Source organism: Vigna radiata, chromosome 6 (assembly GCF_000741045.1).
Source record: "Vigna radiata var. radiata cultivar VC1973A chromosome 6, Vradiata_ver6, whole genome shotgun sequence".
Lineage (NCBI taxonomy): Eukaryota > Viridiplantae > Streptophyta > Magnoliopsida > Fabales > Fabaceae > Vigna > Vigna radiata.
Window position 1 is genome coordinate 526,692 of NC_028356.1, and position 12,734 is coordinate 539,425.

At 34.7% G+C, this 12,734-nt stretch overlaps 2 protein-coding genes across 4 annotated transcripts; both read right to left on the reverse strand.

Annotated features, from left to right (window-relative positions):
- Positions 1-1,068: 1,068 nt before the first annotated feature.
- Positions 1,069-5,030, reverse strand: LOC106763078 (photosystem II stability/assembly factor HCF136, chloroplastic-like). Its single transcript, XM_014647250.2, has 9 exons — positions 4,785-5,030; positions 4,404-4,663; positions 4,073-4,308; positions 3,843-3,973; positions 3,421-3,553; positions 2,681-2,803; positions 2,112-2,186; positions 1,778-1,893; positions 1,069-1,317 (listed from the first exon to the last, which is right to left on the reverse strand). The coding sequence occupies exons 1-9, from the start codon at positions 4,928-4,930 to the stop codon at positions 1,251-1,253; spliced, it is 1,287 nt and encodes a 428-aa protein (XP_014502736.1). The 5' UTR covers positions 4,931-5,030; the 3' UTR covers positions 1,069-1,250.
- A 1,026-nt stretch (positions 5,031-6,056) lies between these two features.
- On the reverse strand, positions 6,057-9,859 carry LOC106763129 (calcium-transporting ATPase 12, plasma membrane-type). Of its 3 annotated transcripts, none has more exons than XM_014647322.2 (3): positions 9,137-9,859; positions 6,711-8,948; positions 6,057-6,599 (listed from the first exon to the last, which is right to left on the reverse strand). In XM_014647322.2, exons 1-3 carry the CDS (start codon positions 9,473-9,475, stop codon positions 6,222-6,224), a joined length of 2,955 nt encoding a protein of 984 aa, XP_014502808.1. In that variant the 5' UTR covers positions 9,476-9,859; the 3' UTR covers positions 6,057-6,221. The 3 variants fall into 3 exon arrangements, with proteins under 3 accessions (XP_014502808.1, XP_014502807.1, XP_022637488.1); XM_022781767.1 differs by having other exon boundaries at positions 6,471-6,595; XM_014647321.2 differs by having other exon boundaries at positions 6,057-8,948.
- Between the last annotated feature and the right edge of the window lie 2,875 nt (positions 9,860-12,734).

Consider the following 12,734-nt stretch of genomic DNA (forward strand, 5'->3'; position numbering starts at 1 on the left):
GAATTAATCCTACCACAATAAAATAAAGGCTTAATATCTCATTTCTTCCTCGTATTTGTGTGAAAATCTCAGTTCGGTTCTCAAGTTTTGAACTGTCTCAATTGGGTCATTATTTTTGTAAAAATGCACACATTTTACCCCAACCATTAATTGATCTCAAACAGCGTTAACTTTAGCTGACGTGGTATGCTGACGTGTTGGCTTAATCTCTTCTTGGTCCTCGTATTTGTGTGAAAATCTCAGTTCGGTCCTCAAGTTTTGAACTGTCTCAATTGGGTCATAATTTTTGTAAAAATGCACACATTTTACCTCAATCGCTAATTTTTGTAAAAATGCACACATTTTACCTCAATCGCTAACTGATCTCATTGTGCAACAATTATCTTCTGCTATTAGTGGAATAAATAGCTTAAAGGCCAGTGATGAACCTATAGGTTACCAAGTTGGTTCATTTGCAGAAAAGGCTGTGAGACTGATTGCACTGGTTACACGAGTTTTCCGGTGACTTTATTTTTTGAGCCGACAAGATAATATGTGTAAAATCCCTGATTCTCAGATAGATGAATAAAATCCCTAATTCAAATAAACTAAATAATAGGCATTGTGTCACGTGAAACACGACTTGTTTTAAAAAATAATTCATATAATTAAATAATACATGTCAACATGTCCTCTGGCTACCACGTTGGCTAAACTTAACGTCGTTTGAGATCAGTTAACGATTGGGGTAAAATGTGTGCATTTTTACAAAAATTATGACACAATTGAGACAGTTCAAAACTTGAGGACCGAACTGAGATTTTCACACAAATACGAGGACCAAGAAGGGATTAAGCCAACACGTCAGCATACCACGTCAGCTAAATTTAACGTCGTTTGAGATCAGTTAACGGTTAGGGTAAAATGTCTGCATTTTTACAAAAATTATGACCTAATTGAGACAGTTCAAAACTGGAAGACAGAACTGAGATCTTCACACAAATACGATGACCAAGGAAGGTATTAAGCCTAAAATAAAATAAAATTCTTTATTTGTACAATGCATTTTTATTTTATTAAACAGTTAAATATTTTGAAAAATCACACATTTAATTAAAATACCTTAGACTAACACCAGATCCAAAATTCAGTTTCGTATTATCTTTTCTATTTTTTCGTAGTTTTACAAAATATGTAATGACTCAAAACTCTTGTAAAATTTTTTGTTTTTAATTAGTCATCCCATTGGGATTTCGGTCGAGACAACCACTCTACCCAAGGAAGCGAAGCAAAACTCCATCATTCCCCAATACAAATCCCTTCTTGTCATCGATGAACCTGCATCAAGTATACATCATTTTACTCACACAAGTTTTATAACCTTCAAAGTAACACCAACAAATTCTCAAAACTCTTGTATACTCTTTCTTAGAAAATCTGTTATTTTTAAAACATATAACATATAAAAGTCTACTTCTACTCCTAGTATCTTTTCAGATTGCACATGATGTATTTGTTTTCTTAACGTTTACAAAACAACCTCCTTTATAAGGGCAAACATAACATTTTTCAAACAATTAGGAGAAATTGGTGTAATGTTGTTAAAACAATTAAGGAGTTTTCTCAAACATGAGGGTATGGGATAAAATCTGAAGAAAGAAAAAAAGGCAACATGTGGAGCCTAGTGTGGTTGGGCAGGGAACTTGTTCAAGTAAATTTTAATTTTTAGTTTTTAAAGGATAGACAAAAATAAATAGCTATAATTATAAATTTGAAGCTGGGTAATAGCTAAACTCACTTCACTGAGTATAAATTTGCAGCAATGTTGTCAGCAGCTTTGTCGCGGATCCATGACTTGCCACCATTAGTAGTTCTCAAAAGAATACCACTTCCTCCTGCTGCCCAAGCCTCATCCTGTATACATAATTTACCAAATTATATATACAAAAGAATGGCTTCCGTGGTGCTCTGGTTTAAAAATTAAAAAAAATATATTGCAAGAATTGTAGAGGCAGCATTCATATTTCAAATGTTCTTTCTTTCTTTTTTTCTTTTGGAACCTGTGGCTCGACTGTTACAAGCAAGAATTGCTTACTTAATAAAGCAATTATTTGAGTGAAGGAACACTTTACCGTTGAACGATATCCAACATCAAGAATGCCAAAACCCCTGCTTTGGACAGGAACCTCCTCAAATTCTTCAGTTAACTGAAACAATAATATATATTTGCTCATATTTGAAAAGAAATGAAGCAGCAAGAAAAAAGTGCAACAGAGCCAATTATCTTTTGTCAAGAGATTTTAGTTCATCACTTTAGATATCTATCCTATTTAGCACAATAACAACAAAAACAAAAACGTTTCAAGCACGTCAGTGCTTTCTTAGAAAGGGTTTCATTCTTATAACCCTATTCAACTTCTCCCTAGTTTAACAAGGTGCAACTCAAACATTTTTGGCGAGTTGAATTGGAGACACAGATAAATATGATAAATTTATTGTGTTGGGCAATAATTATTTTCCAAAATCAATCCATTTCCAGACATGCACTATTGCTTGAGTGAGGAAGGTAACAAAATTCAAAGCTAATTTAAGACTTAGAAACTATTTAAAAGATTATCCACAATGACATTGGTAAGCAGTGAAATGGAAGACTGTTTATCTCACATTCATACTATGGAATGACATTCTCAGAATTACTTACCCCAGTGCCCTTGCTGAGATAAAGACCACCTCCACGAACAAGAAGCCACAGACCACCGTCAGCTCTCCATCCCATGTTCTGTATTCTTCTGGCAACTGCTCTATTATGTGGCTGCCAGAATGGCTGAAAATTAAATATAATAAAACAGTTATTACCAAATACTATGCAGAAGACAAATCACCAATCAATGTGATATCTCATGGTTAAATAGAAAAGAAATAATCTATACAAGCCACTATCTGAGATATATATCCTGTAGAAGAGCTCATGCATCACCATAGACTTTAGAATCATTATGCATTGAGAAAGGACGAAATGTTTTTTACAGTAAAAAAGCTGGTGAAAAAGAAACAGAGAAAATCCTCTGATTTTTTCTGTTAAATAATTATTTTTCCTCGGAGGTATATTCTATATATGGACAACTGGATGAAAAAAAAAATATACAAAAAAAAAATTCTAGGGCAAATCCAATAGGAAAGTTTTGTACATCACTTTAGCTTACTTTTTGGGCCCTACACCAAAGAAGACTCAGCATCAAAGAAAATATTTTCAGTAAAAAAATAAAACTGATGTAATCTCTTCCACCTGACCAGCTAATGGCTGCTACTTCAGAATTTTCATATTGACAATTTCATTTCAGGCGAACATTTTCTCAAAATTCAAATTCTGGGAAAGGCACAGCACAAGTACCAGGAGCAGAGGCCCAAAAAAACCAAATCATCCTGAAGTAAAATCCTCACCTGACCAGGCTCCCAGGTTAAGTAGAAGTTGCCTCGACTTGAGACTGCAACATACCTTCCATCCGGAGAGCGATTGACAGTATTGAAAGTCCCGGTGTAATAGCTTGCACCACTAATACCACTAGAAACTGTTCTGAAGAAGTGACACAGATAGATAAATGCCTTGACGTATAAAACTGAAAATGCTGAACGTTCACATAATACAAAGGAGAACCCAATGAACGAGTTTTTGAAGCACAAAGCCAAATAAGTCAAACTTTTTCAACACACAAACCCATCAACAATCGCCCTATAGAAAAACTCAAACATTTCAATTTTGTTAACCTTCACTTGATGTTTTGAAAGAATAGCATTACTACACTACACCATATCCATGACAGTTCCATGCATACATGTACACTTGTGCATTATCGGAAACTCACCTGTTAAGAGTAGCTGACACGGTTTCCTGAACAGCAGCTCTCCAGTTGTAACCCCTGTTTGCAGTAACGTATATTGCACCTTCATCAGTCACCATCTCTGCACTCTTCTCACCAGTCGCTTTTATGTATACCTGTAATACATCCCGTTACATTTCAGCACAAATTTCACAACATAGAAATGTTGTGAAAATTAGAACGAATAACAAAGCATAAGGGTAACCATAACCAACCATATCCCCTGGAAGTTCAGCACTGAGAGGTATCCTCTCCCAGCTTTCTCCAGCATCAGCAGTGTACAACAGAATCGCAGGTTTTCCAACTATCCACCCTTCCTTCCCCTTGAAACTGATAGAATTAAAGCGATAGTTGAAATCTTCATCTTCGGCAGAGGGAATCGAACGCGCAGCCCAAGTGTTTCCTCCGTCCTTCGTCTCCAGAATTGTTTGCCTCGTCCCGAGAAGAAAACCTAAAACACGAACACCGCTCATTCATTCAACTCCAACTCAAACCAAAACAACAGCATCTAAGGCGAAGCGAGAGGATATTACGAATTTACTATACCGTGGTTGGGGTCGTCGGGGACAAAAGCAATGTCGAGAAGCACGACGCCAGGGTCGATAGGGAGGTACACTCTCTCCCACTCCGACAGCGTGTCTTCGGCCCTCGCCGGAAAGTGAGGAAGCGAAACCGATATTGCGGCGGTTTCGGCGAGGAAGCGTCTCCTACTCCGGGAAATGTCGTCGGAAGAAGAAGAAGAAGAAGAGGCTTTGACAACGAGGCTTCGATTCCGAGGGAAGGTTCGCGAGGAATGTAGAGAGGACCTGAACAAGGAGGTTGAGTCGGTGAAGGTGAATTGCAGGAGGAAATTGAGCAGAGCAGGCAAATAAAACATTATGCAGAATAACAAGAAGGTGCATGGATGGATGCAATTGGAGCACTTACCAAATGCTCTGAGGAACAACCATGACGGTACGGCGCATGTTGGTGCGACCTTTGCCGGAGCCACCGGTTTTGCCGACAAACTCATTGACCTGCTTCAGAGCTGTTTGACCAGCGAATGCTGATTGCTGGAAAGCAGTGGTGGCCATGCCTGTGTTGTGTTGGCAAAGGTCTCTTCTTTCTTTGGTTCTGTGAGTGTGTTGTGGAGAATGAAGATAGAAGGTTGACAGGGGCCATGGTCGATGACGATATGCACAACTCAAAAATGGTTAATGTAAGCCACACAAAAAGGTCCACCAAAATTAAGAAATAAAAATTAAAAATATCAACTAAAAATGAAATCAATTTATATTTTACCAGTGGAAATACATCTTTTACAATAACAAAAAATAATGAAATTAAAATTGTAAAGTATAAATACATTTTTATAATTAAAAATAGTTTTTATTTATTTTGTAGGTAATTTTTTAATATAAATAATTATTTTATTTAAAAAATGGTTAAATTTTAAAAAAATATATGAAATAAAAAAAAATTAAAAACGGTCACTCAAAAAATAAACTTGGTAATTTAATTTTTTAATAGTCTCATATGATATTTTGTTTATTATGCTTTATGTAATTTTTAGTTCTGCATTTGAATTCAATTCCAGAATTTACTTTCCAACCTGTTTTTACATTCAGTAGTGCAATTTCCCGTTCTGCAGTTGATTTACGTTTCTACACTTGATTTCCATTCCTGCTTTATACCTACTTTCACTAATTTACATTTCAGCACTTGATGTTCATTTGTGTATATCTGCATATCTGCTTTCACTCTTTTAGTTTCCTTGCATGAGTTTCTTTTGTCATTATAGACTAGTTATTGTTGTTTATATATTCCCCCACTCATTGCATTGTTTTCTTGGCAAAATCTACACAAAATAGCTACATGATTTTCTTGGATTGACACTCAGTCTACCCTACACTACATTAGGGGGATTGTTGAGATTTTTTCTTGATGCTATATAGGTTCAAGATTCACTATAGTTATACAGTACTTTAGTTTATCTTTATCCTCTCTTGCCCTAAACTTATATATCATAATAATTTCCGTATCTTTCAACGTATGCAACAAAGTTTTGAAAGGGTTTGCAAAAGAAGAAAAATACTTTGGGCTTCACTCAGTTTCTACGTTATTTTACCTTTTTCAAGGCAAACTTGGTAAGCGATGCACCAGTGGAGACAATATGAGAAACAAGAAGTTCTAATGAAACTACAATGAATAAATCTGTAATTGCTTTAATTCACATTGATTTACAGTGGGAAAGACATGATGAATTAACGAAGCTTTATCTACATGATCACTCTATGATGAGTACAAAATGATGACATACATATGCAACAACAGTATTATACACAGACTAAAGTCAGTGGGCGTGTAAAGTCGATATCCCTGCCACTAACGAAGTGTCATGTTCATTCCCATTTGACTAAAAATCAGTCCTATGGGGAACAAAAGTAGCATCAGAAATGGAAAAGATGGAGAAAGAAAGAAAGAAGGTGAAGTATTGAATTCTGAAGAATAATTGGTGCTGGGATTCAGAATAACTGGAAGAATATTCTTCGTGCTCCACTCAAAAACCCATGCAAGAGCACCAATCATGACACAGATACCCCATCTCGTAACATTCAGGTGCATGCAATCTGACAGGCCTTTAGCATACTCAATCACCACCACTTGCATGAGAAAACAGATAACTAAGGCCCCCAAGAAATAGAAGCTCTGAACAAGAACTTCCTTTCTCAACAACTTCATGGTGTTGAGCAGATTGACTATCTGGCACAATAAGAAGGTATTAAAGATCATGGTTTCCCTAACTTTTTTCTCCCAGTCAGTAACATGTCCCCCAAACTCAAGTATCATTGATACAGAAGTCTGATATAGTACCTGAATAGCAATGCTTTTCCAAATTTCTTTGGCTATAATATTTTGGTTCCTGTTATCAGATGGTTGTTTAGCAAGTTGTTCCTCGTTGGTTAACTTCATTACCATCATTAGGCCACCTAGAATGCACACAACAACATTCACCCAAATCAACTGGAACGGTGCAAGCGGGGAATCTCCAGTACAGGCTGTGATTAAGGTTATGACTAATCCTGAAATGGTACATGTCAGCTGGAGTTGAATGAACTTCTGAATATTGTGGTATTTACTTCTGCCAGCTATCACAACGGGTTTCAATGCACTGAAGCATTTGATAGATATGTCACAATTATCTCTATCCACTCTTGTGCTTAAAGAATCAAGCACTATCCCCACGTCAGCTACTTTTAGAACTGAAGTAAGACTAGTTCTCAACCTTGTCCCAATGAATGCAACCACCTTGCCTTTCTCTTGCAAGCACTGTATCATGAGAAGTTTGTCTTCAGGAAGGAATCTTGCCATTACATGGGCTCGATCCACTTCGACCAATCTAGCTTCCCCATTCAAATCTTGAAGTTGTTTACCTTCTAGCACAACATCATGTTCTAGTCCTAGTTCACGAGCAATGCCTTCCAATTTCTCGATGCCATCCTCTGAGACCAGTTTGATCTGTACATTTGCAGCATTTCTGAAATTTTCCAAAGCTAATTTTATGGATTCTTGACTAGTTTCTTTCAGGCCTATCAGTCCAGACAAGATCAGTTCTTCTTGCTCAAGTTCTTCTCCATCTGTTTGTTTATAAGCAAAAGCAATTGATCTAAGACCACTATCCTCCATCTCTTTAATCACCTGCCCAAATTTGATTTTTTGATTTTCCATGGCGTGGCAATTCCCTTTACTGTCATGGTATCTCGAACACATCTCCAATATTGTGGATGCAGCTCCACTCCAGTGCAAGTGCAGAACTTCACTGTCCCCAATTTTTCTCACCAAAACCCCACTGACTTCTTTGCCAGAATTCAATTTGATGTGCTTAAGAATGTCAAATTTTTCTTCTGTGAAAGATCTCATGCTCATTTCCCATGTTGTTTCTGCCCAACAAACAAGTGAATTGAACACAGGGGAAAGATAAATCTCTGGTGCAAGGACTGATAAACCAACCCCTAGTTTAAGCATGTCAAGCACGGGTTTTTCTGTTTCAGATCCCTCGACCATGCCGATATCTTTCTCTCCCATCCATATTCTTCTAACTTCCATTGGTTTAGATATGAGTTCCCCTGATACATCAATACAGATCACAGTTACCAACCCCATTGTCGTACAAGCGGACAAATCATTAAGAACTACATCTTGGTTTCGTACTTCCTTTTCAATCTGGTACTTAAGAGAAATGGTAACCACAAATGGCATTCCATGCTGAACGCAAAGTATTGCAACAGTAGCAAGACCTGTTAAAATGGAAACCCTTCCTTGGGGTCTTAGAAAAGTTCTCTCAAGGACATGCATAAACAGGCCAATTGAGACCTTCCCTTTCATTTCTGGCAAGCCTGCATTGCTCCCGTCTTTTCCACAAATTAGGCGAATCAACACCACAAATGCAACCAGTACATAGATAGAAAGTGCAGCCATGTCAATGTAAGAAATTGGCTTCTCAATTTGTCTTTCCAACAAACCCCTCCTTTCAGAATTACAGGTACCTATCTTAGCCAAACTGGTTTTGGTTCCAACTGATGTTACCAACATCCTTCCCTGGCCCCCGATCACCTTTGAACCAGATGTAAGAAACGAATTCTGCCCCTTCTGTTTGCTTTTTATTTCCTCAAGCTCAACCAGAACAAGGATGCCATCACTTTCGAGCTCACCATCTGCTGGAACCTCATCGCCTGGCCACAGGCACACTGTGTCTCCCACCACAATATCAGATACGGGAACCACTAGGGACTCTTCACCTCGTTTCACTCTGAATTCCAACTCCTGCTTTCTCTCCTTCAATTTCAACTTTTTCCTCTCACAGAAAAAGTTTGCAACTGGTTTTCCCAGAACCAGCAGGACAAGAGCAAATAATATAGCAACACCATCATGCCAACCATGTTTAGGTCCCTCCTGCTTGAAGTCTATGGTGAATGACAACCCAGCTGAGACCAACAGCATCAAGATTGTGCAACGGTAGCATTTATAGCTATTCAATAAAGACTTAGAAAAGTCTATTCCAAAAACTGGTAACGGTACAGTGGGGTTCCCCTCATCAACAGCACCGTGCCCCTGTTCATAAAGACAAAATCCCATCAGCAAAACACATCTCTCTCAACCCACACAGGAACAAAAGTTAGTAGATTCATCCTGAACACTTCAATAAACCAAAAATTTATAAAGTCTAGTTCGGTGAGTGTAAACCACAGGGAATCTACCAAACACCATCAAAACGACCAAATATATGGATGAATTGCTACCTGTGTGTGTTGACCTTGACCACCAAGCCCAGGAAGAGAAATCAAGCCCTGGTCCTTCACAATTCCATCAGTATCACTGCTAATGCTCTCTTCTATATCAAGTGTGACATAGGATTTGGAAGAGAAGGTTCTAGCAGGAGATGGTGATGGTGGAGAGTCATGGTTACAACTGGAAGTTGATGGTTTCTTCGTGGAGATGAGGAACCTTATGTATAAACTCCTACGCCATATCCTGTTGTACTTCCCCTTGGTGAGGGTAGTAGAACCAAGTAAGGCAGCGCCAAGTTCAATGCTGGCACCACCATCACCACCAGCTGAGGACATACTTTCTTTGGACATGTCTCTGACAGTTTAGTTAACTCCTTGTTTTGGCAGCAAGATAAAAAAACAAGAACAACAACAATGATTGGACAACCTTTTCTAGGAAAACAAATCCAAAAGTAGAATTTTTTTCAGACACACTTGATCCTCACAAAAAGAACGCGGAGTTTGGTGTTTAGCAAGAAGGCAAAAAACAATATTTTGACATTATGTCACACCTCAATTCTCTTACACTCTCCAATCAACCACTCTTCATCTCTCTCTCTTTCTTCTGTGGAATCTCATAACTAGATGAGTCATGAGACCCTGAGACAGAGCATGTGTCAGAGACACTTCAAAAGATGAAATTGGAAAGTGAAACTCAATTGCTCGAAGTGAGAGTGATGATATGATAATTTGCACGAGGAAGGGGCTTTTTTATAGGCCCTTGGAAGTGATTTTTGGACGCAATTTTTTAATTTTAAAATCATTTATCAAACATAGGCCGGCTTGGAAATTCTGAAGCAATTTACCATTAGCATTTCTTTTTCACGCGTTTTATCTAAATTTCATTAACAAAGCGTTTCAGTACCAAACACTTTGTGGCCAATGGCCATAAATATCTATAACTTTTTTTTTTCAAAATTATTTGGAAGTTCATCTTTAATTAATTCGTACCATAACCAATTTAAGTGATTGCAACTGCCATCACTGTAATATATAAATATTTTTTTTTGTTATTTAAATGCCATAATGTAATGCATAAATATAAGTCCATAGTTAGGTTCATAATTTTTTTTATATAAAGTATTGATAACGTAATAGTTTATATAAATTATGAGAGCTTGAATTTGATGTACTACATTGATATTTTAAACCGGGGAGAAAAAAAACATTGTTTTCAGTATATTTCTCAATTTTTTTTTTCCAGAAAAGTAATTAATAGTTACATGTTGATAAATTTATATAGAATTTAAATGTGTACGATAATTTTGTAAGTGAGTGAACTTGCACACGTCATTGTAAGATAAATTATGAAATGACAAAGATTCTCATATCTAGAATTCCGTGCTTCAAGGGTATATTTATTAGTTAAATTGAAAGACAGGGTACACTATTGTTTTCTTGCCTTGCTTTAGTTTTGAACTCATTTATTCAAGCAGTCTAAAATAATAACTATGCAAAATGTCAAATTTTCAATACGCGTTTTGGATTATTCTCATTTCTTAGCCGATATTTAATTTATTATGAATAGAGGTACATATATTTTTAACATTTCTAGAAATGCTATTGGAAGATTTCGTAAATTAGCCATTGAATATGACTGAATTTATCTGTGGATCAAGGTAGGGTACGGAGAGTGCTTATTTACAATTCGATCTGTTAGATAAAGTTGTATCTGTTATTCGACTCATTATTTATTCTATATCTGTTTAGAAAATATTTGTAAATATTTTAAAATTCACAGATACTCGAAAAAATATTATATATTTTAAAGTAAAATTTAAATAAAATTAAAAATATATATATAATATAAATTAAATTTTAATTTTAATTAAATTTAATCTAATAAAATATAATTTTATTTTATTTTTAATTAAATTTAATTAAAAAATAAATATAAACTAATTTTTATGAATAACAAATATTCGCAGATCGGATAATATACGATCTGTACCTAACCTTTTTAAAAGTGAATATTAAAATATCCTATACCCGTGCCCGTTTTGTAGATATTCATGTCCACCAATTATTTTTTTCATCTTTAAATCAAAGTGTTGATAAATTTGATAAATTTGTGAAAATCAAGGGTATCGTGGCTAAGATCGTTAAAATGTGATGACGGATATGTGCCACTTAGCATCCTTGCCATTGATGGGTTAGATGCAACTTTTTAAGCTTATTTCTAAAAGAAAAAAGAAAAATGAAATTGCAATTCAATTTACACTTAACGCGTTGTGCTTCTTCTTAGGAATGACAAACACCATATGTGTAATGAGAAATGAGGAGGACGCTTCCCAAACAATGCTCTAGTAAAAATATAATTTTGATGTTTTAAACTGCAGAGAGAAAAGAAAAATAACAGTGGTTTTGGTATTTTTATGAATTTTCTTTTTTCAAAAAAGTAATTAATATTTATGAGTTGAGAAATTGGTATACACTTTAAGTGTGCAGTAATTTTGTAAGTGAGTAAGCTTTCACACGTCATTGTAAGATAAATTACGAAGTGACAAAGATTCTCATTATAATTAAAAGACAGTGTACTTGTTTTCTTATCTTTAATTGTTCTTTCTAGAAAATATATTATGATTAAAATAAGAATATTCTCATTTCTCAACGGAATCTCAATTTATATTAAATAAATGTTACGTATATTTTTAACTTTTTTTTATTGTGTAAAATGTACTAGAAAGTTAAAAATAAATGGTGGAATTCATTAAAAATAAAATAAAATGTATAATAATTTATTAGACATAAAATAAGATATACACATTTCTTTAATAAATATTAATCGATAAAATATTAAAAAAACATGTTGTTAACCTTTATTCTTAATTCAAATTAAGAAGGTAGATTGAAAAGCACTTCAAAAAGATAATGATATTTAGACAACATTTTTTTAATAATATTTGAACATTGATTACGTGTCAATCTGTGATTGGTCAAAAATTACTCCACAATAATGTTTATGATTATTATTATTGATTATGGAGTAATTTTTGACCAATCACAGATTGACACGTAATCAATGTTAAAATGTTATAAAAAAAAATGTTGTCTAAATATCATTATCCTTTAAAAAAACTGGATTTCAGACTCTTTTCTATTAATATAATTTATACTTTTGAAAACAATGATATATTGAGTATATATTTTTCATTTTTCTATCTTTTTGACTTTTCATCATCAAAATGTTAATTTTTCTTTTCTGCGTATCTCTTAAAGTATATTGGTGTTATTCATGAATCATTATTTTATGTGTTGGTTGCAGAATCATCTTGCTTTGAGATTAGAAATTTCCTTCTTATGTATTATGAGTTTATGATTAATGATTGAAAATGGATAAGGTTGCAACTTGTATACATGCATAAGAAATCAGAAAATGTGTAAATAATTCATAGTTTGTTAAATTTATTTTTAAATTTTAAACTTAAGATGTTATTCTTAAAATAATCTAACAAAATATAGATAAAACTTAGGTACAATGAGAAAATAAATGTGTGAACAAAATATCATTAGTATACATTAAAATATAAAGTATAAAAGTATTGATAGTTGTTATACAACTAATTGAAAA